This window comes from Polypterus senegalus, chromosome 16 (assembly GCF_016835505.1).
Source record: "Polypterus senegalus isolate Bchr_013 chromosome 16, ASM1683550v1, whole genome shotgun sequence".
Taxonomy (NCBI): domain Eukaryota; kingdom Metazoa; phylum Chordata; class Cladistia; order Polypteriformes; family Polypteridae; genus Polypterus; species Polypterus senegalus.
In genome coordinates this window covers 82,275,345-82,296,129 of record NC_053169.1, presented here as the reverse complement: position 1 = coordinate 82,296,129, position 20,785 = coordinate 82,275,345, and the positions used below count along the sequence as shown (strand labels likewise).

The 20,785-nt window shown below is 40.7% G+C and overlaps 1 protein-coding gene across 2 annotated transcripts in view; it reads right to left on the bottom strand.

Moving 5' to 3' along the window:
- Positions 1 to 20,785, bottom strand: part of cfap36 (cilia and flagella associated protein 36) — a 109,648-nt gene that overhangs the window by 63,649 nt on the left and 25,214 nt on the right. For both annotated transcript variants that reach the window (XM_039738314.1, XM_039738315.1), the window contains exons 3-4: positions 5,055 to 5,156; positions 2,118 to 2,232 (exon numbers count right to left, since the gene is read on the bottom strand). In XM_039738314.1, the coding sequence (XP_039594248.1) occupies positions 2,118 to 2,232; positions 5,055 to 5,156 (217 nt within the window). The remainder of the gene's footprint in view (positions 1 to 2,117; positions 2,233 to 5,054; positions 5,157 to 20,785) is intronic.

Sequence of the window (20,785 nt, the reverse complement as noted above, 5' to 3'; positions counted from 1 at the left end):
TTCGGGTTGTTGTCTTGTTGAAAGATCCAGCCCGGCGCAGCTTCAGCTTTGTCACTGATTCCTGGACATTGGTCTCCAGAATCTGCTGATACTGAGTGGAATCCATGCGTCCCTCAACTTTGACAAGATTCCCAGTCCCTGCACTGGCCACACAGCCCCACAGCATGATGGAACCACCACCATATTTTACTGTAGGTAGCAGGTGTTTTTCTTGGAATGCTGTGTTCTTTTTCCTCCATGCATAACGCCCTTGTTATGCCCAAATAACTCAATTTTAGTTTCATCAGTCCACAGCACCTTATTCCAAAATGAAGCTGGCTTGTCCAAATGTGCTTGAGCAGACCTCAAGCGGCTCTGTTTGTGCTTCCTCTGCATCACTCTCGCATACAGCATCTCCTTGTGTAAAGTGCGCCGAATGGTTGAACGATGCACAGTGACTCCATCTGCTGCAAGATGATGTTGTAGGTCTTTGGTGCTGGTCTGTGGGTTGACTCTGACTGTTCTCACCATTCGCCGCTTCTGTCTATCCAAATCTTTCTTGGTCTGCCACTTGAGCCTTAACTTGAACTGAGCCTGTGGTCTTCCATTTCCTCAATATGTTCCTAACTGTGGAAACAGACAACTTAAATCTCTGGGACAGCTTTCTGTATCCTTCCCCTAAACCATAATGGTGAACAATCTTTGTCTTCAGGTCATTTGAGAGTTGTTTTGTGACCCCCATGTTGCTACTCTTCAGAGAAAATTAAAGGAGGAGGGAAACTGACAATTGACCCCCTTAAATACTCGGATTCACCTGTGTATGTAGGTCAGGGGTCACTGAGCTTACCAAGCCAATTTGAGTTCCAATAATTAGTTCTAAAAGTTTTGGAATCAATAAAATGACAACGGTGCCCAAATTTATGCACCTGCCTGATTTTGTTTGAACAATTATTGCACACTTTCTGTAAATCCAATAAACTTCATTTCACTTCTCAAATATCACTGTGTGTGTCTCCTATATGATATATTTAACTGACATTTTTTATCGTAACAACCAACGATTTATACAGGAAAATAATGACTATTAACAAGGTTGCCCAACCTTTTGCATCCCTATGTTATGCACAGCAAGTCAAAGAATTTTCAGGGATCAGTCAGTTTGCTGCCTTAGTTCTTCAGGCTCAGATTCAATCTCCAAGTCATACTTTGATTAAAGTCAGTGTGGAGTTTGGATACTTGTGTACTGCAGGTTTTCTCATGGCACTTGGGTTTCCTCCCACACTTCAATTATATGCAGGTAAGGATGATTTCTGCCAAAAACTGAATGTGGGAGAGCAAGTGTGATCAAAGGTTGAATTCTGCTTTGCACATGATGCTGCTACCGTAAGCTCAGGCTTCCCATGAAAAACAGATGAATCTACACAATTATCAGCAAAAGGTAATAGTTTTGCTTTTTCTCAGTGCAAACAAAATTAAATATCAATAAAACTCATATCTTATAATAAAGATCCATCATATTAAAAACACCCATGAAAGTTCAGCCCTTCCAATAAAGATTTTATTCACCAGTGCATAAATACTGGTTTCATCTACACCATGATAATCTCCTCTCTTTAACTGCGACTACTTTATTTAAAGTCCTTACAACACAACCATAAACGTGAAATCTAATTACGGCAGTTAATTAGATGGAACAAATTTGAAGAGGACAAACCACAAAAATTGTTTGAACAGTTATAAACAGGCGGATATTAATAACTACCACTGCTCCCCCCCACCAAGCTGTACTTAAATCTTAACATGACACGTTTAAGAAGAAGCTTTGTTTTATTTTTAGCTCACATGAATAAGGACAGGTAAACCCAGAAGTGCTTACTCCCTGAGGAGTTTGCATCATGCGTATTGTTGCTTCCTTTCAACAAAGCAAAATAAAATGTGGAAATATAAACTTCCACAATAAAAAAAGTATTTTCCTATTTCCTGCATTTTTAGCTGTTTGCTAACTTAAACAGTAATATTATCACAAGACATAATTAAAGCAAGTTTCAAATTGACTATTGTGGCTTAAACTTAGATTCAAGTTTGAAAATTCAGCATATCTGTTAATTGTCTATTGTTTCCAATTCTGACATATTTACCATTTCGCTCTTGGATTACACGGAGTGCCTGTAGCTGAAGCTCTATGTTCTTCTGAATCATTAGGGACTTAAATATGTCAAAGTCATCTGCAGCCATTACCGGCTGAATCATGTTCTATAAGAGAAATAAAAGAAAAATAACAAATACATTATGTAGTAGTTGCAGCATGGTGGGGCAGTGGGTCATCACTGCTCGCTCATTCCCTCTGGAAATTTTTATAATATTTTTGTGCCAGATTTACACTGTCCTCCTGTTTCATCTGTAGGTTCTCGGCTTTCTTACAACATCTTAAGGAAATATGTGTGTTAGTTTAACTAGAGTTTGCCCTGCAATTGATATCTGTCCCATCCAGAGCTGGTAAATGCCTTACACCCAGGGTAGCCCTGTAACTGTATTAAATTACTTTGGTAAATTAATAGATAGATGTCATGGTGGTACAGTGTTTAGAACTGCTCCGTAACAACTTGAGGAGATTTGAAATGTCTGTGTGGATATGGTACTTTTTCCCTGGGTCTTTGTAAGGAATTTGGTACTGTATACATATGTGGGTAGGTACTGAATATACCCTTCAGTGAATTGATATTTGGATCACGTCAAGATGTGCTGCTGCAGGAAGAAGCTCCAGATACCCACAATCTTGATTTCTAGTAAATGGATGAAGGATGTGATTGCTCAAGTAAGCAGGACTGAAAATATATAATTCTAAGACAGTTACATTCTTCTTATCTAAAGTAAAATGCCAGCTATTTAAAATATGTGGGACTATTAAAAGATGATGTTGTCCTGTTTGCTTCATCAGGCCGTGATTTTCAGCTCTCTCTGGATCGGTTCGCAGCTGAGTGTGAAGCGGCTGGGATGAGAATCAGCACCTCCAAATCCGAGAGCATGGTCCTCAGCCGGAAAAGGGTGGAGTGCCCTCTCAGGGTTGGGGGAGAGATCCTGCCCCAAGTGGAAGAGTTCAAGTATCTCGGGGTCTTGTTCACGAGTGAGGGAAGAATGGAGCGTGAGATCGACAGGCGGATCGGTGCGGCGTCCGCAGTGATACAGGCTCTGCATCGGTCTGTCGTGGTGAAAAAGGAGCTGAGCCGTAAGGCAAAGCTCTCAATTTACCAGTCGATCTACGCTCCTACCCTCACCTATGGTCATGAGCTATGGGTAGTGACCGAAAGAACGAGATCGCGAATACAAGCGGCTGAAATGAGTTTCCTCCCAGGGTGTCTGGGCTTTCCCTTAAAGATAGGGTGAGAAGCTCAGTCATCCGGGAGGGGCTCAGAGTAGAGCCGCTGCTCCTCCGGATCGAGAGGAGTCAGATGAGGTGGCTCGGGCATCTGATCAGGATGCCTCCTGGACGCCTCCCTGGTGAGGTGTTCCGGGCACGTCCAACCGGGAGGAGGCCCCGGGGAAGACCCAGGACATGCTGGAGGGACTATGTCTCCCGGCTGGCCTGGGAACGCCTTGGGATTCTCCCGGAAGAGCTGGAAGAAGTGGCCGAGGAGAGGAAGTCTGGGCATCTCTGCTCAAGCTGCTGCCCCCGTGACCCGACCTCGGATAAGCGGAAGAGGATGGATGGATGGATGGATGGATGGATATTAAAAGGTTGGATTTTATAAGGAAGATAAACAAGGTTTAAAAAAGTACTTCAAAATTCTAACCAAAGATTTGCATTTTCATTTTTTTCTTCAGTGCAGAGTGTAAAAACAGCTGAAGTCTAAAAATTACATTTCAAGATTTGTTTATTCCAAGATTATTCAATTTAGGCCAGGGGAGTCGAACTCCAGTCCTGGAGGGCCACAGTGGCTGCAGGTTTTCATTCTAACCATCTTCTTAATTAGTGACCAGTTTTTGATGCTAATTAACTTCTTTAGCCTTAGCTTTAATTAGCTTGACTCACGCCCCTTAGTTGTTTTTTCCTTAATGAGCAGCCAGTCAGTAATGAGACATAAAACAAGCAGGACATGACCAGCTCACCAGTACCCATCAAACAAAATATGAAAATAAAGATGAAGGTCTCAGTAAGGTTGATCCCTCAGGTTACCAAAACATTTTAGGAGTTCTTAGAAAAAAACAGAATATCAACAGTTTTGGAAATGTCTGCTGTGGCAAAAAGAGAGCAGCAACAAGCCATGGAATTGAATAACTGGTTTAATTAACAGCAAGAATCAGCTTCTCATTAAGGGACTGGTAGAAGTTTGAAGCCCCCGTTTAGCTGGTCATCTGTTGGCTCGCTTCATGTCTCATTTCTGTTTGGCTGTCATTTAATGAAGAAAAGAACCAATTCAGAAGACGTAATCCTTAAAAACAGGGCTATTAAAATAGAGAGAAAAGAAGTTAATTAGCAGTGAAAACTGGACACCGATTAGAAAAAGGGTTAGAAAGAAAACCTTCACCCACTGCGGCCCTCCAGGCCTGGAGTTTGACACCCGTGATTTAGGACATGGCCATTTAGGCAGACTAAAGCTGGCAAGTTCAGTCTCAGTCCTGGCGGTCCAGAGCAGCAAACACCATTCACTTAATAAAAACCCAGTTACTCTCATTTATTGAAGCTTCTGCCATAGCAGTAAATCTAAAAGGTCAAAAGTATTTTTAAGCTCATTCTGGAATCAATCTATATACTGTAGGTTTGCCATTTTTATTTATGCCTGCTATTTATTGCCTTATTCTGTTTGTGAATTTGGTACTAGAAAACACCGTGTGATAGTATATGTTCTTAATAGACCATATATTAAAGAAATATGCCAGATGTTATAGAAACGTTTAAGTGTCAAATGCCATCAATTCAGAATCTATTGGTTGAAAATGAATTGTTCAACTAAGCATGCAGTTCAATTAATAGCTGGTTTAAGTGGCACCTTCTGTTAAAATTTTGAGCCCAATATAAAAATATATTTATCCTGGCAGCTGCAAATTGTTCCATAATGTCAGAACCATGTTTTTACCTGCAAGGTCTTTGATCTCACTAGCGGAGATGAACATGCTTGTAAAAATTGCTCTTCGCTTATGCCAACTTCCTTCATGTAATTATCCAGTAGTGTTTCTACCTACAAGAAAGAAAAATAATGGAGCATCATTCGAGTAAGACCAACACATAAGTAAAATGTGAAAAAACTAAAAAAAAATACTCTTTAAAACATAAATAGGCACTTGTGTATAGTCTTTGGTTACCTGCCCAAAAAAAAAAAAAGCAGTTTCAGCTGATTTCAGGACTTGCTTTTATTTGCGGGTTCAGGTGTTTTCTGAAATTTTAAAAATGTAAGTTAGGTCAATACAAAAATTATATAATAATAAAATAAGAATGTACTGCCGTTTCCTGTACTGTGTTTTTTTCCCCTTATAATCCCACTGCAGGCAAGTTTTAGTCAATGCAGGAAGTTATGTGTGGTTTCTAGGCACCTATGGAGCAGACAGGGAATAAAGTGCAAGTGCACTTTGCTCTCTTCTCCATTACAAAAGCCACTGACATACTTGGCCAATTATTCCAATTGTTGTGATATATGAACAATTAAAATTTGTATCTCTGCAAAACATTTTTCTTCATGGTTTTGTAGGTGATTTTGAAACATAGAAAATTTGCATTTATGATTTTCAAAGTAGGGGTGGGAGATATGGCCAAAAAAATTATATCACAATATAATTAAAAATTGTCATGGTTACGATATATATCATGGTAAACTATGTGCATATACTTTTACTTTTCAAATTGAATCCAGTTTAGGTGCTTCTGTTGGCCCAAGTTTATAGATTGACAGTGGGTAGCTTACTATATTTATTTTCATATGGACATTTTAATCAACTGAAGTAATAAATAAATAAATAAATAAATAAATAAATAAATAAAACATTTTATTTATATGGCAATTTTCCCATGATCAAAGCACATACCAAAATTTTTAGAAACAATAACAAGGTAGAAGCAGGAAAAAGTACACAACATTAGACACAAAATAATATCAGCATAAAACACTAAATAAAGACAAATACAGGAAACACAAAGCTTTTAATAAATATAATAGAGAATAAACCAAAATAAACTACAAAGATACAATTACTACCGATCCATACGTGCACACACGCATACACTTTATTAATCCCCAAGGGGAAATTCACATACTCCAGCAGCAGCATACTGATAAAAACAATATTAAATTAAAGAGTGATAACAATGCAGTGCAAGTTAAAAATGCAAGGTGGAGAGTTCAAGGCAGGTATAACAGACAATAAATTTGTATAATATTAATGTTTACACAAAGGTGGAATTGAAGAGTCACATTGTGTTGGGGAGGAACGATCTCCTCAGTCTGTCAGTGGAGCAGGACGGTGACAGCAGTTTGTCGCTGATGCTGCTCCTCTGTCTGGAGATGATCCTGTTCAGTAAATGCAGTGGATTCTCCATGATTGACAGGAGCCTGCTCAGTGCCTGTCGCTCTGCCACAGATGTCAAACTGTCCAGCTCTGTGTCTACAATAGAGCCTGCCATCCTCACCAGTTTGTCCAGGCATGAGGCATCCCTCTTCTTTATGCTGCCTCCCCAGCACACCACCACGTAGAAGACGGCACTCGCCACAACCATCTGGTAGAACATCTGCAGCATCTTATTGCAGATGTTGAAGGATGCCAGCCTTCTAAGGAAGTATAGTGGGCTCTGACCTTTCTTACACAGAGCAACAGTATTGGCAGTCCAGTCCAATTTGTCATCCAGCTGCACTCCCAGGTATTTATAGGTCTGTACCCTGTGCACACAGTCACCTCTGATAATCACGGGGTCCAGGAGGGGCCTGGGTCTCCTAAAATCCACCACCAGTTCCTTGGTCTTGCTGGTGTTCAGGTGTAAGTGGTTTGAGTCGCACTATTTAACAAGGTCCTTGATTAGGTTCCTATACTCCTCCTCCTGCCCACTCCTGATGAAGCCCACAATAGCAGTGTCGTCAGCGAACTTTTGCACGTGGCAGGACTCCGAGTTGTATTGGAAGTCCGATGTCTATAGGCTGAACAGGACCGGAGAAAGTACAGTCCCTTGCGGTGCACCTGTGTTGCTGACCACAATGTTAGACCTGCAGTTCCCAAGACGCACATACCGAGGTCTGTCTGTAAGATAGTCCACGATCCATGCCACCAGGTATGAATCTACTCCCATCTCTGTCAGCTTGTCCCTAAGGAGCAGAGGTTGGATGGTGCTGAAGGTGCTAGAGAAGTCCAGAAACATTATTCTTACTACACCACTGCCTCTGTCCAAGTGGGAGAGGGATCGGTGTAGCATGTAGATGATAGCATCCTCCGCTCCCACTTTCTCCTGGTATGCGAACTGCAGAGGGTCGAGGGCGTGGCGGACTTGTGGCCTCAGGTGGTGAAGCAGCAGCCGCTCCATGGTCTTCATCACATGTGATGTCAGGGAGGCAGGCCTGAAGTCATTCAGCTCACCAGGATGTGATACCTTTGGGACTGGGGTGATGCAAGATGTCTTCCAAAGTCTCAGGACTCTCCCCTGTTCCAGCACTGTAGAGGACTCCCCAGCTCCAATGCACAGGCCTTCAACAGTTGTGGCGATACTCCATCTGGACCTCCTGCTTTGCTGGCACGAAGTCTCCTCAGCTCTCTGCTTGCCTGGTCTGCTGTAATTGTGGGTGGGGAGAAACTCTTGCCTATGCTAGTATCAGCAGAAGGATGGGTGGAGGATGCAGTACTCTGAGGTGAGAGTGGGTTAGGGTGGTCAAACCTGCTAAAAAAGTTGTTCATCAGGTTTGCTTTCTCCCTGTCTCTCTCGATGGAGGCACCCCGCTTCGAGCTGCAGCCAGTGATGATCTTCATTCCATCCCACACTTCCTTCATGCTGTTATTCTGCAACTTTTGCTCCAGTTTTCTCCTGTACTGCTCTTTTGCTGCCCTGAGCTGGACTCGGAGTTCCTTCTGCACGCGCTTGAGCTCATGCTGATCACCGTCTTTAAAAGCCCTTTTCTTCTGGTTCAAAAGGCCCTTGATGTCACTTGTCATTCATGTAATTCATTGCTTGTTGTTAACATAGCAGTGTACTGTTCTTACTGGAACTACAATGTCCATACAGAAGTTGATGTAGTCAGTAGTGCAGTCAACAACTTTATAACAAATAACAATTTGTGATACAAATGCAATTCAAAATATCTTTATATAATTTTTCTTCATGTTCATAAAGACAAACCAAAGAAAATGTATATTTACATTGACTGAATACTGCCTTAGCAGATGCTGTCAGACCAAGCCCTGCCTAGTAAGGAAAGATTTCACAATTGTCACGATGGATATTCAAAATCCTCATTATACAGAAACTGATGTAGATTTAAAAAAAATTAATTAAAAAATTAAATTGAATAAAAAAAAGATATTAATGAACAATCATCATTATTTATATGAAACAAAACTCATTCCACTGCTTCTAACTTTGAGGTTATACAGCATTTTGACAAACTTGGATTAAAAGATGTAAAAATAATGCTTATTGTTATGTACGTTTAACTTTTTCCTACTTGTTTTCTTCTATTTTTTTTAAGTCTGTGCAGCCCAGTTTCCCTTCCTTGGTGACCTGAGCATTGTGTTTATTTTGCTTAATGGTTAATCCAGGACTACTTTACCATCAGAGTTAGAAGCGCAACAAGTAACCATACTGTTTCCTTGGCTTCTTATCACCTTCATCAATGACTTCATGTGAGGAAACGTGTTCTATCGAAAAATAACTCAGAAGGTGAATGCGAGTTCTCTTCAAAGTCTGAAAATGTGATTGTGGATGTGCACTGTAAGAAACATTAGCTGTGTCTGAGTGTGTGTATATATATATATATATGTGTGTGTGTGTGTGTATATAAACTGCTCAAAAAAATTAAAGGAACACTTTGAAAACACATCAGATCTCAATGGGAAAAAGAAATCCTCCTGGATATCTATACTGATATAGACTGGGTAATGTGTTAGGAACGAAAGGATGCCACATCGTTTGATGGAAATGAAAATGATCAACCTACAGAGCCCTGAATTCAAAGACGCCCCAAAAATCAGAGTGAAAAAATTATGTGGCAGGCTAGTCCATTTTGCCAAAATTTAATTGCAGCAACTCAAAATTTACGCAGCACTTTGTATGGCCCTTGTGTTCTTGTATACATGCCTGACAACATCGGTGCATGCTTCTAATGAGATGACAGATGGTGTTGTGGGGGATCTCCTCCCAGATTTCAACCAGGGCCTCACTGAGCTCCTGGACAGTCTGAGGTGCAACCTGGTGGCATTGGATGGACCAAAACATAATGTCCCAGAGGTGTTCTATTGGATTTAGGTCAGGAAAGTGTGGTGGCCAGTCAATGGTATCAATTCCCTCATCCTGCAGGAACTGCCTGCATACTCTCACCACATGAGGCCAGGAATTGTTGTGTACCAGGAGCCACTGTACCAGCAAAGGGTCTGACAATGGGTCCAAGGATTTCATCCTGATACCTAATGGCAGCCAAGGTGCCTTTGTCAAGCCTGTAGCGGTCTGTGTGACCCTCCATGGATATGCCTCCCCAGACAATCATTAACCCACCACCAAACTGCTCATGCTGAATGATGTTACAGGCAGCATAATGTTCTCCATGGCTTCTCCAGACCCTTTCACTTCTGTCACGTGCTCAGGGTGAACCTGCTCTCATCTGTAAAAAGCACAGGGCACCAGTTGTGCATCTGCCAATTCTGGTATTCTATGGCGAATGCCAATCGAGCTGCATGCTGCTGGGCAGTGAGCTCAGGGCCCATTAGAGGACATGGGGCCCTTGGGTCACCCTCATGAAGTCTTTCTGGTTGTTTGGTCAGAGACATTCACACCAGTGGCCTGCTGGAGGTCATTTTGTAGGGCTCTGGCAGTGCTCATCCTGTTCCTTCTTGCCCAAAGGAGCAGATACTGGTCCTGCTGATGGGTTATGGACCTTCTATGGCCCTCTCCAGCTCTCCTAGAGTAACTGCTTGTCTCCTAGAATCTCCTCCATGCCTTTGAGATTGTGCAGGGAGACACAGCAAACCTTCTGGCAATGACACGTATTGATGTGCCATTATGGAGAAGTTGGACTACCTGTGCAACCTCTGTAGGGTCCAGGTATCACCTCATGGTACCAGTAGTGACACTGACCGTAGCCAAATGTGAAACTAGTGAAGAAACAGTCAGAAAAGATGAGGAGGGAAAAATGTCAGTGGCCTCCACCTGTTAAACCATTCCTGTTTTGGGGGTCATCTCATTGTTGCCCCTCTAGTGCATCTGTTGTTAATTTCATTAACACCACAGCAGCTGAAACTGATTAACAACCCCCTCTGCTACTTAACTGACCAGATTAATATCCCATAAGTTTCATTGACTTTATGCTATACTCTGATTAAAAAGTGTTCCTTTAATTCTTTTGAGCAGTATATATATATATATATATAGTCATATATACATACATACATACATACATACATACATACATACATACATACATACTGTATACACAGCTCAAATTCCATTATATAATGAATACTTTTTGTTGGCCAAGACAACCGTTCACAGAGCATTAAGTCAAACTAATTTTGTTTTAATGAAATGTAAATTTCAGTATAACAAATATTTTTTGACCAAAAATGGCCACCAAAGATAATAATGCAATGCAAAAAATACTTAATGCTGCACCTATACTTTCCACACTGAGTCTTGGGAACTTTGCAACAAAGAAAGAGACAGTCTGCTGTGAAATTTCCGGTCTCGAGCAGTCTTGGTGAGATTCGGTGAGAGTGTAGGCACAACATCACACAGGTATGGACGAATTCAGAGTCAGTACTCCACCTAAGTTCTATATGGTGTGGTGTATGGCCGGCCGTTCATCCCGGCCAATATCCCCAAGCCGCCAGGTGGACCCCTCCCTGCAGTATGGAGGTCCCACGAAGACCAGCAGGGCTTAATGGACATTAGAGTTTTTATACACAGCCCTGCTGGATACCATGGGGGCCACTAGGAGACACTGCAGGGAGGAACGATGGTTATTTGCCTTATGCCCCGGAAGTACGTTCGAATCACATGGACAAGGGGAAATTACATGCTTCCGGGGTGAAGAAAAGGACTTTTTATCTGACCCGGAAGTGATAGGAGATCACATGGACTGGGGATTGGAACACTTCCGGGTCAGGGAATATAAAAGGACTGTGGGAGCTCCCAGATGGCAAGCTGAGCTGGGTGGAAGGGTGGCAACGTGTCTGGGAGTGGAGGATTGTTTATTGAGTATTGTATTGGTTTGTTTAATTAGTATTGTAGAGGAGAGGGTGCTTTGTGCACTGCGCTGTGTTAATAAAGTCAACATTTGGACTTTTACTTGGTGTCTGGCGACTTGGACAAGGGTTCAAGGGAGCGATAGCACCCCCTATCTGTCACAATGGGTGGTTGTGTCATGTGTGGATACTGTACTGTTTGAGTTTCATAGAGCTTCTCATAGTCTTTTTTGAGATGAACAAAAAACTGAGAAACTGTATCAGTTTATGCTGAAAGGAAAATTAACAATCTTAGAAAAAGTTGGTTCTGGAATGAAGAAGATTTACATGGTGAAAGCATTCAAAAATCGCACCTTCACCTTCATCTAACGTCTCGTTTTCATTTGTTATTTTCATACCTCTATTCTTATAAAAAGAAGATACATCTAACATTTCATTTACATTCTGTATTGATAACTGTATTTCTATTTTAAAAAGATATATTAAACATTTCATTTTCATCTAACGTCTTATTTTCAAATAAAATATTTTGTACAGTTTAAGAAGCACTGTTTTTGTTATACAGGTATTGTCAAGCGCATGAGAGACAGGAAGGGGAGTCGAGGTTTTCAAGGATAATACAGGTACTTCATTACTGTATAGAGAAGGCAGATACAGTCTCAAGACTTTCAAAATAGGAGCTGTTATGAGCCGTGACACAGGCAATTGTACTATTTTAGCTTCCATCTTCAGATTAGAAGAACACCAGCGGCTCAGAATCACCGCTGTAGTAGACACGATCTGGAGAAGAGAGATAAGTTGAGTATGATGAAGAATTTCAAAGCCTGATATTAAATGTTGTAAAAATCATGCGACAAGCACATTACACAGTAAGCCTGACCCTACAGAGTAAACCAATTACTTTGCCTTTGGTTTACGGTTTACCAGACGCAGCAGAGCAGCTACGGAGCTGTGTTTGCATCACTGCTGTTAAAGATGGTGACCCTGGTCGCAGTAGTATACATATTTTCCCTTTGTTCATTATAACGAAATTTCTGTTAGAACAAAATATTTTTATGGTCCCATCAGATTTGGTATAACAGGATTCCATCAGCATATATATCCATCCACTGGGGCTACAGCTTTGACCTTTTTCTTTATTGAAAGCTTATACCGTAATATGCTGTGGGGAAGTAAAATGTGTGTCCAGTGGCAATATCTGCGAAGTTATCAGGTTTGCATCTTTCTTCTGGCAGACTGCATAGGCAAACTTTTTCTTTCTGCCATGCCACTGTCACAATTAGAAGAGCAGTGACATCTGCGGAGCATGAAGTAAATTGCAGTAGCCGATTACGATATAGGAAGAAGAAGAATGTTGTCTCTGTTAGCAACCACCAGTAAAGCACGTTGTGTGGCGACCTGCTGGTACTGGAACCTTGATCTTGGGAGGATAAGAGGTCTGAGTGTTTTCTAGTTTCAGAATATATTAAACAGTTCTATAACTATATGTTCCTTTAATCATTAGCATACTTCAAACATGAGCACTGCATAATTTTGAAAATAACACAATGATAGTGATAACTGTTACACATCTGATGTGTGTCACTGGATGATCAAATATCAAAATGCACAAAGAATACTTGCTTGCAGCACTGATGTTCCGACACACCAAAAGGTGGACAAAGGGTGTTTTTACAATTTTACTTCTAAAATTAAACAATCTTACAAGTAGTTCTTGACCCAAATATGACTCCACAAGTAGTCAAAATGAAATGCTCCTGCCATATAGGAGGTACAGATTGATATCAGCCTGATTCAGTTGTATTTGACGCATCACCAAATATATTGTAAAAACCATGCTAGTTCACTATACTGTACTGTATTTTGTGGTGGATATGATGTTAAACTGTACCTGGCCTTGCAAGTGGTCCTCCAACTTGCAGGGAAATCATGGGGGTTGGTGGCAGGATTGGAACTCCAGCCACCATAAAACATCTTCACGCAGTTCTGCTCTGAGACGACAGACAGGACTCCTTCCTGCTCTACATGGGAGTAGCTCTGCTGTAGCCATCCATAGAAAGGTTGCTCTCGTTTTGAAGGAAATGGTGGAAAGCACTCTGGACCCTTATACCTGGGAGAGTCAAAACCGCCGGAGATCCAATGGGGTCAGGCCTGCTGGGGATCAGTATTTTCTTCCATTTGGGAGATGGACGTCATCATAACTGACTAGAAAATGAAACTTGTCATCCCAATCTGGAAAGGGAAGGGTGATTGCCTGGATTGCTGCGACTAAATGGGGATAACACTGCTCTCACTGCAGGGGACTTACTAGGATCATCCTCAATAGGATCTGTGATCACTTGCTCACCTACCAGTGACCAGAGCAGTCTGGTTTTATGCCTAAGAAGTCTACCATCTACCACATTCTGGCACCAAGGGTTCTCATGGAGCGTAAATGTGAATATTGGCAGACTTTCTTTGCAGGCTTTGTCGATTTTCATAAGGTTTCAACACATTTTGATTGAGCCCTGTGGGACATCCTTAGACTTTGCGGGATCCCCTCAAAGTTGCTGGATATCATGGCTGGCCTGTACAGTGGTACTGTGAGTGCTGTGCATAGTGGAGGCAGAAGGTCTGTGTTTTTCCCCAGTTAATTCTGGAGTTCATCAGGGGTGTGTTCTTGCTCCTACTCTGTTCAATGCTTGCATGGACTGGGTTGTTGGGCAGAGTCGTTGGGACTAGAGGCTGTGGGCCATCTGTTGGTGAAGAGAGATTCATTGATCTTGACTTTGCTGTTGATGCTGTGATGTTCGCAGAGACAATGGAGGCTTTAATCAGGGCTCTTTAGAGACTGAGCAAAGAGTCTGAATGTCTGGGCTTGTGAGTGTCTAGGATAAAAACCAAGATCCAGGCCTTTAATGACTTCTTGGGCACAGCCATCAGCAGTGTGTCTGTCTGTGGAGAGAGTGTCACCCTTACTTACCTTGGTAGCGACATTCATGTCTCTGGTGACTCTTCCTATGAAGTCAGTATATGGTTTGGGAGTGCATTGAGGGGTCATGAGGTTACTGGAAAGTGGTGTGTGGTGCTCCCAATATCTTTGCAAAAGGACAAAGGTCCAAGTCTTTAGAGTGTTGGAGCTCCTTCTTTTGCTATACAGTATGGTTGTGAGACATGGATGCTATCCAGTGACCCAAGATGAAGACTGGACTCCTTCGGTATTGTGTCTCTTTAGAGAATCCTTGGGAACCGCTGGTTTGACCTTGTGTCGAATGAGTGGTTTGCTCATGGTGTCCCAAATGAGGCACATTACCTTTATTGTGAGGGAGTGTCAGTTATGGCACAACGGCCATGTGGCGCAATTCTCCGAGGGTGATCTGGGCCGCAGCATCCCGATTTTTGAGGACCCAAGCTGCTGGAACAGGCCAAGGGTATACCCAACACATCAAAGTCATGTAAAAGAAGATTATTTGGTAAACTCCAGTCAATAATTTTTTTTGCCTTGCACCCAAAATCACCAGCATTGGTAATCCGATATAAAGTGGATCCACATTAACATACAGCTTATTAACTCTTTGACAGCTGAATATTTTTTCTAAAAATCCCAATTTTCTGAGAAGCACGCAAAGCAATTGTTTCACACATAAATCAACATACAACATCTATTGCTACGTGCCAAGGCTGCTGTTGGCACATTTTCGGCATCTCTGTCAGCAATGGCTGCATGGGGACACAGCAGGAATGCATGGCTGTCTTCGCACAGCACGTGGGTGGTTGGTGGTGGTCGCAGTGTAACGCAATATGTGGTGGTCCTCCCAGGCGAATGCTGCTGTAGTCGTATCATCTACATGAAAGTGTTCAGCACCACAATCGGCAGGGGACCGATCAGATGATGCTGGTACCTCACTTTCATCCATCTCCAGATCACTTGTATCAAACTCGGAGTCTGACAAGTTAGAGTCCTAATCAATGAAATTACATAAAATGCCCATGGAGTATTTTGCTTTGCGCATTCGTTTTGGTCTCTCGCCAGATGTCAATGCCATTTTAGAGGGGGTTTGGTCTTCGCTACTCATGCACATGTAGGGAATCGAGGTCAAATCAACAAAGTTATGTAACGTTCCTTCTAGCAAAGAGAGTCAAACTAAAACACAAGGGCGAGTTTTGTTCGCAGCTTACAAATGATTACCGTCCTCTACCCCTGAATTTTGACAAAAGTCGACATCAGCCCTGAAAGAGTTAATTATATATTTTGCAGAATAATTTCAATAAACTTTTCTTAGCATATTTAAAAACACTTTCTGATTGTTATAACACTGAAGTAAAACCAAGGGTATTTTAAACAAATGTTACAATCTTTGTATTTAATGTGTGTGCGTGTGTGTGTGTCCAGAAGGATTGGCAGGGATTCTGGCTGGGAAAATGGAAGGTTTCATACCCTAACAGGAGGCCATAATAGAAGAACCGGGAGAATGGGCTTACCAGAAGCAGGTCATTTCCCCATATAGCAGGTGGCAGTGTGTCTTAGGGCTAAACAGGTTTAGGAAACCAGCTGGGTTGCATGGGAAATGGAGTCCGGCAACGTAACCTTTGTTTGGGTCTTTGGGAACCGTTAAAGGGCACTGCTGCGGAAGGACTGCCCTGGTTTCTACATGACCCGGAAGTGCTCCAGATGACAAGGACAACAGACTGGAAGCAATTCTCTTGTCGTGCTTAAAAGAAAGCCCACTGTCTCAGTTTGAGGAGTTTGATTTTGGAGACAGTGGGTTATGCTCTTGGAGGAAGAAGGAGAATTGTGCTTGGTGTGTTTTTTGTTGGTTATTCTTGAGAAGAAGGTGTTGGGGTTCAATAAAAACCCTTTATTTGAGCAAAAAGTATGTTTGGGTTTTATTGTGTCAGAGGTTTGGGAGACTGCAGTATCCCTTTCTGGTCACATGTATAATGTTTAACACAAAAAAGGGCTTAAGGTTTTATTAGATTAATTTATCTATATAAAGCTGAAGACTGATTTATTAAATTCGGTTGAAATGTCATTGCAGGAGAGGAGTGGACGTTAAACAGACATCAATAGCAATTTGTAAAGTACGAAGTACCTTAAGTATGTACAAGTATTTGTTTTCTCTGCAATTCTGCTCTTTTGTTCAGCTTCACATGAATTATAAATAAATCTTCAAAAAGACTAGGATTCATTTTACACTTGCAGTTTAGCCAAGACCAGGAGTGACCCAGATTTAGTCCAGTGTTTAATAGAGGCCTGGGCCAGTAATAGCTACAGTGAACAATGTGGGTATTGTATGCTGTGTGCATCTTCAGACTCGCATGGCTATTTCAGTAGATGGGTTTTTGTAATGGTATCCTGCTGCTGCTTCAGAATGCGCCATATGTAAGGTGCTGCAAATTGGCTTGCATAGCCAGCTTAGATTTTCATGCATATTCACTTGAAAAACTGAGCTAAACAGTTCAGTCAACAACTTGAAAACGCATGCCAGACAGCAATAAATTGGAATAATCACACAGCATAGTCCCTAAGTATCTGGTCAATGACAAAATGTATTTAGTGTGGCTCTCTACACAATAATACTGCTATTGTTATGAAACAAAGGATATGAGTTTTTAGTGTAGTGTTTCAGAATTAAATTGAAGGTATTAATACAAAGAAGTGAGTGAAAGTTAGAAGAACCGCCGCACTTGTAATATGTAGCCTCCCCTTCCCATTTTAAATAACCAAAAGTAATTAGACAATTTACAGCTTAGCTGTTGGCTAGTTGTGTGTTACTGCATCATCATTAAGTCATGTACAATTAACCTTTTAAATGGTCTACAAGTGATTCTAGGTGTGGTATTCTCATTTGTGAATGACTTGTTGAACTAAGATCCTGGATGGCGACAATTTCCTTGATCTAAATCAACATAAAATGGAAGTGCTGATAGTTGGTCCTGTGGCTAAAGCTCAAATTGGTTTTGAACTTCTTGGCTCTTTCATGGACTCCTTCAAACCTTAAATTCATAATCCTGGGTTATTTTTGACAGTAACCTCTCTTTTGAGAAACAGATTAATTCTGTGGTCAAGAGATTCTTTTTCCAACTTCGTCATTTAGCCAAGGTAAAGCCTTTTTATTTTTTTTATCTCATAGTGATCTTGAAAAAGTTACTCATGCTTTTACCTTTTCTTGGCTTGATTACTAGAACTCATTGTATTCTAGGATCAGTAAATCTCAGATAAACAAGTTGTAGCTGGTACAGAATGCTGCTGCTCATTTTTTTTGGCTGGGGCAAAAAGGTTTGCCTCTGTATCTCCAATTTTAGCCTCTTTACACTGGCTGCCAGTTAGCTATAGAATTCATTTTAACATTTTGCTGCTGTTTTTTAAAATCACTACATGTGTGTGCTCCTGCCCATTTATCTGTACTGTGTGTTATACACCAGCCATCCAGAGAGCTTAGATCTGCTAAGCATTGACACTGATCTGTTGCTTTTGTCATTCAACTTTAGGACCAAAGAGGTGTCAATACCAGTTAAACAGGTAATCACAAGGCTACAAAATATTCAGAAAAAAAATCAAAGACACAGCAGAAACACTAGTTTTGACTAAATCAACCATTTATCACATTGTTAAAAAATGTACTGGTTAGCTCAGGAATACCAAACAGTCTGGTAGTCCAAGGAAGACTACTGCAATGGATGACATAAGAATACTTGTTAAGAAACATTCAAATGACAGCCAGATTAAAAACATTCCACTGGATGTTGGAGTGGATGAGCCCAAAATCAGGAAAAGACTACATGAGGATAAATTAATAGGGTTTGCCACAAGATGCAAACCACTGGTAAGCCTAAAGAACAGAATGCCAGGTTATAGATTTATAAGCAGTACATTAATAAATGTATAGTTTTGGAACAATATCTTCTGGACAGGTGAGACAAGGAATCACCTGTACTACAGATGGAAAAGAAAAGGTGTAGTGAAAGAGACAGCTCATGATCCTAACAATAACACCTTCCCTGTAAAAATGGTGCAGGTAATGTTATGGATTGGGTGTGCATGGCTGCCACTGTAACTGTTTTTCTTGTATTTATTAATGATGTGACTGCTAATTAAAGCAACAGGTTGGATTCTGAAATCTACAGAGACTCCTTATCTGATTAGATTCAACACATTGCATCAAACCTCACTGGACAGCACTTTATACCTAAATAGGACAACGCCCCAAAGCAAAGAGTTCAAGGCCAAAGGTGGAATGTTTCTGAACAGCTGACTTGATCACCTGACATAGATCCAATTTAGTATGCATTTCCTTTGCTGAAAATAGTAGTAGAGTGTTGTGCAGTATTAGCCAATATACAGTACAGGCCAAAAGTTTGGACACACCTCCTCATTCAATGTGTTTTCTTTATTTTCATGACCATTTACATCAAAACTATGAATGAACACATGTGGAGTTATGTACTTAACAAAAAAAAGTGAAATAACTGAAAACATGTTTTATATTCTAGTTTCTTCAAAATAGCCACCCTTTGCTCTGATTACTGCTTTGCACACTCTTGGCATTCTCTCGATGAGCTTCAACAGTTAGTCACCTGAAATGGTTTTAACCATTTTTGTTAAGTACATAACTCCACATGTGTTCATTCATAGTTTTGATGCCTTCAGTGAGAATCTACCAATGTAAATGGTCATGAAAATAAAGAAAACACATTGAATGAGGAGATGTGTCCAAACTTTTGGCCTGTACTGTATATGCAATGAGAAGTCAAGCTAACTGAAGTGATTACAATGTGCAAGCTTTCAAGGCAACTGAGGACCCTCAAAACAAAACTAAAGGCAACAAGAAAGTGAAATAAGCAGGAAATGAAAATGGCTACAGAATGTGCCTGGCAGAAGATCACCAGGGAAGAATCCCAAAGACTTCAGGCAGTCAATGATTGCAAAAGATTTGTAACCAAGTACTAAATATGACCTTTTTACTTAAGATATATTAATTTGTCCAATTATTTTTAATTTCTGAAAATATGCAGGGACTACATGTATGAAGTGCTACAATTTCTATAATATTCACTTATTTTTTGTGCAAGTACCCTTCATTTGATGCAGAAAAGTCTGCAATAAAAGTTCATATCCTTTGTTTCATTTCAGTGCCAATATGCTTGGATAGACAATTGTGTCACTGTCCAAAAACTTATTTCAGTGAAATTTTAAACATTTCTTAAGCCAAAAAAATGGCTGCATGAGTGGATTCGCTTTTAAAACACTGGATCCTGATTCTAAAATGTAAAAGGGTTGTAATACGGAGAAGCAGTTTCATAAAACCTTTTATCATTTAGGAAGATGGTGGACACAGAAAAGTTACAAGAGAGGAGAATTTACCTCAGAGTTTTTTGGATCGCTTACTGTATATTTAGTCCTGGGTGTGAAGAAAGCAATATAAAGCAGGCATTGTAATGTCATAGTTGAGAAGATCTAACACACTTCTAACAAGGTACATTTAAAATTAGCTGACAGACTGAATGGATATCATCTTCACATTCTACATGTGGAAGGTGGAAGGTGGAAGGTGGAAGGTGGAAGGTGGAAGGTGGAAGGTGGAAGGTGGAAGATGGAAGATGGAAGATGGAAGATGGAAGATGGAAGATGGAAGATGGAAGATGGAAGGTAGAAGGTGGAAGGTGGAAGGTGGAAGATGGAAGGTAGAAGATACTTTATTAATCCCAAGGGGAAATTCACATAATCCAGCAGCAGTATACTGATACAAAAAACAATATTAAATTAAAAAGTAATAAAAATGCATGTAAAAGCAGACAATAACTTAAAAATGTTAGCATTTACTCCCCCGGATGGAATTGAAGAGTCGCATAGTGTGGGGGAGGAACGATCTCCTCAGTCTGTCAGTGGAGCAAGACGGTGACAAAAGTCTGTCACTGAAGCTACTCCTATGCCTGGAAATGACACTGTTCAGTGGATGCAGTAGATTCTTCATGATTGACAGGAGTTTGCTTAGTTTTATTATATTTATTATCTACATCTGAGAAGTTTTATTTTTAGTTGCAGCAGTGCCTGCAGTGCTTCTGCAGTTGCCTATTGTGTACATCACACAGCCAAAAAAAGTATTAAGCGTGGGTGAATTTGCTTATAAGAAAAGCTCTGTAAAAAACAATCAGAACATCATTATGAAGGAATAAAGGCTACCATTTAATTGATGAAACTCGTGTAAAAGTAAGTGCAATCTCTTTGAATGAAATGGTTTTACATATCATGACATAATTAATATCCACCTTGTCTTTAAAATCTAGTTAAAACTGGACTTTGGTGATGAAATGGCTTTACGATATCCTCATTTACTTACCAAAAAAATAAGTCAACATACAGAAGCCACATGTGAAAAAGTAAATACAAACCATGATTCGAGTTGCCTGCGCATAAACCTTTTCCAATAATATCTTGAAGTGATCATTTCCAAGTTCCTGC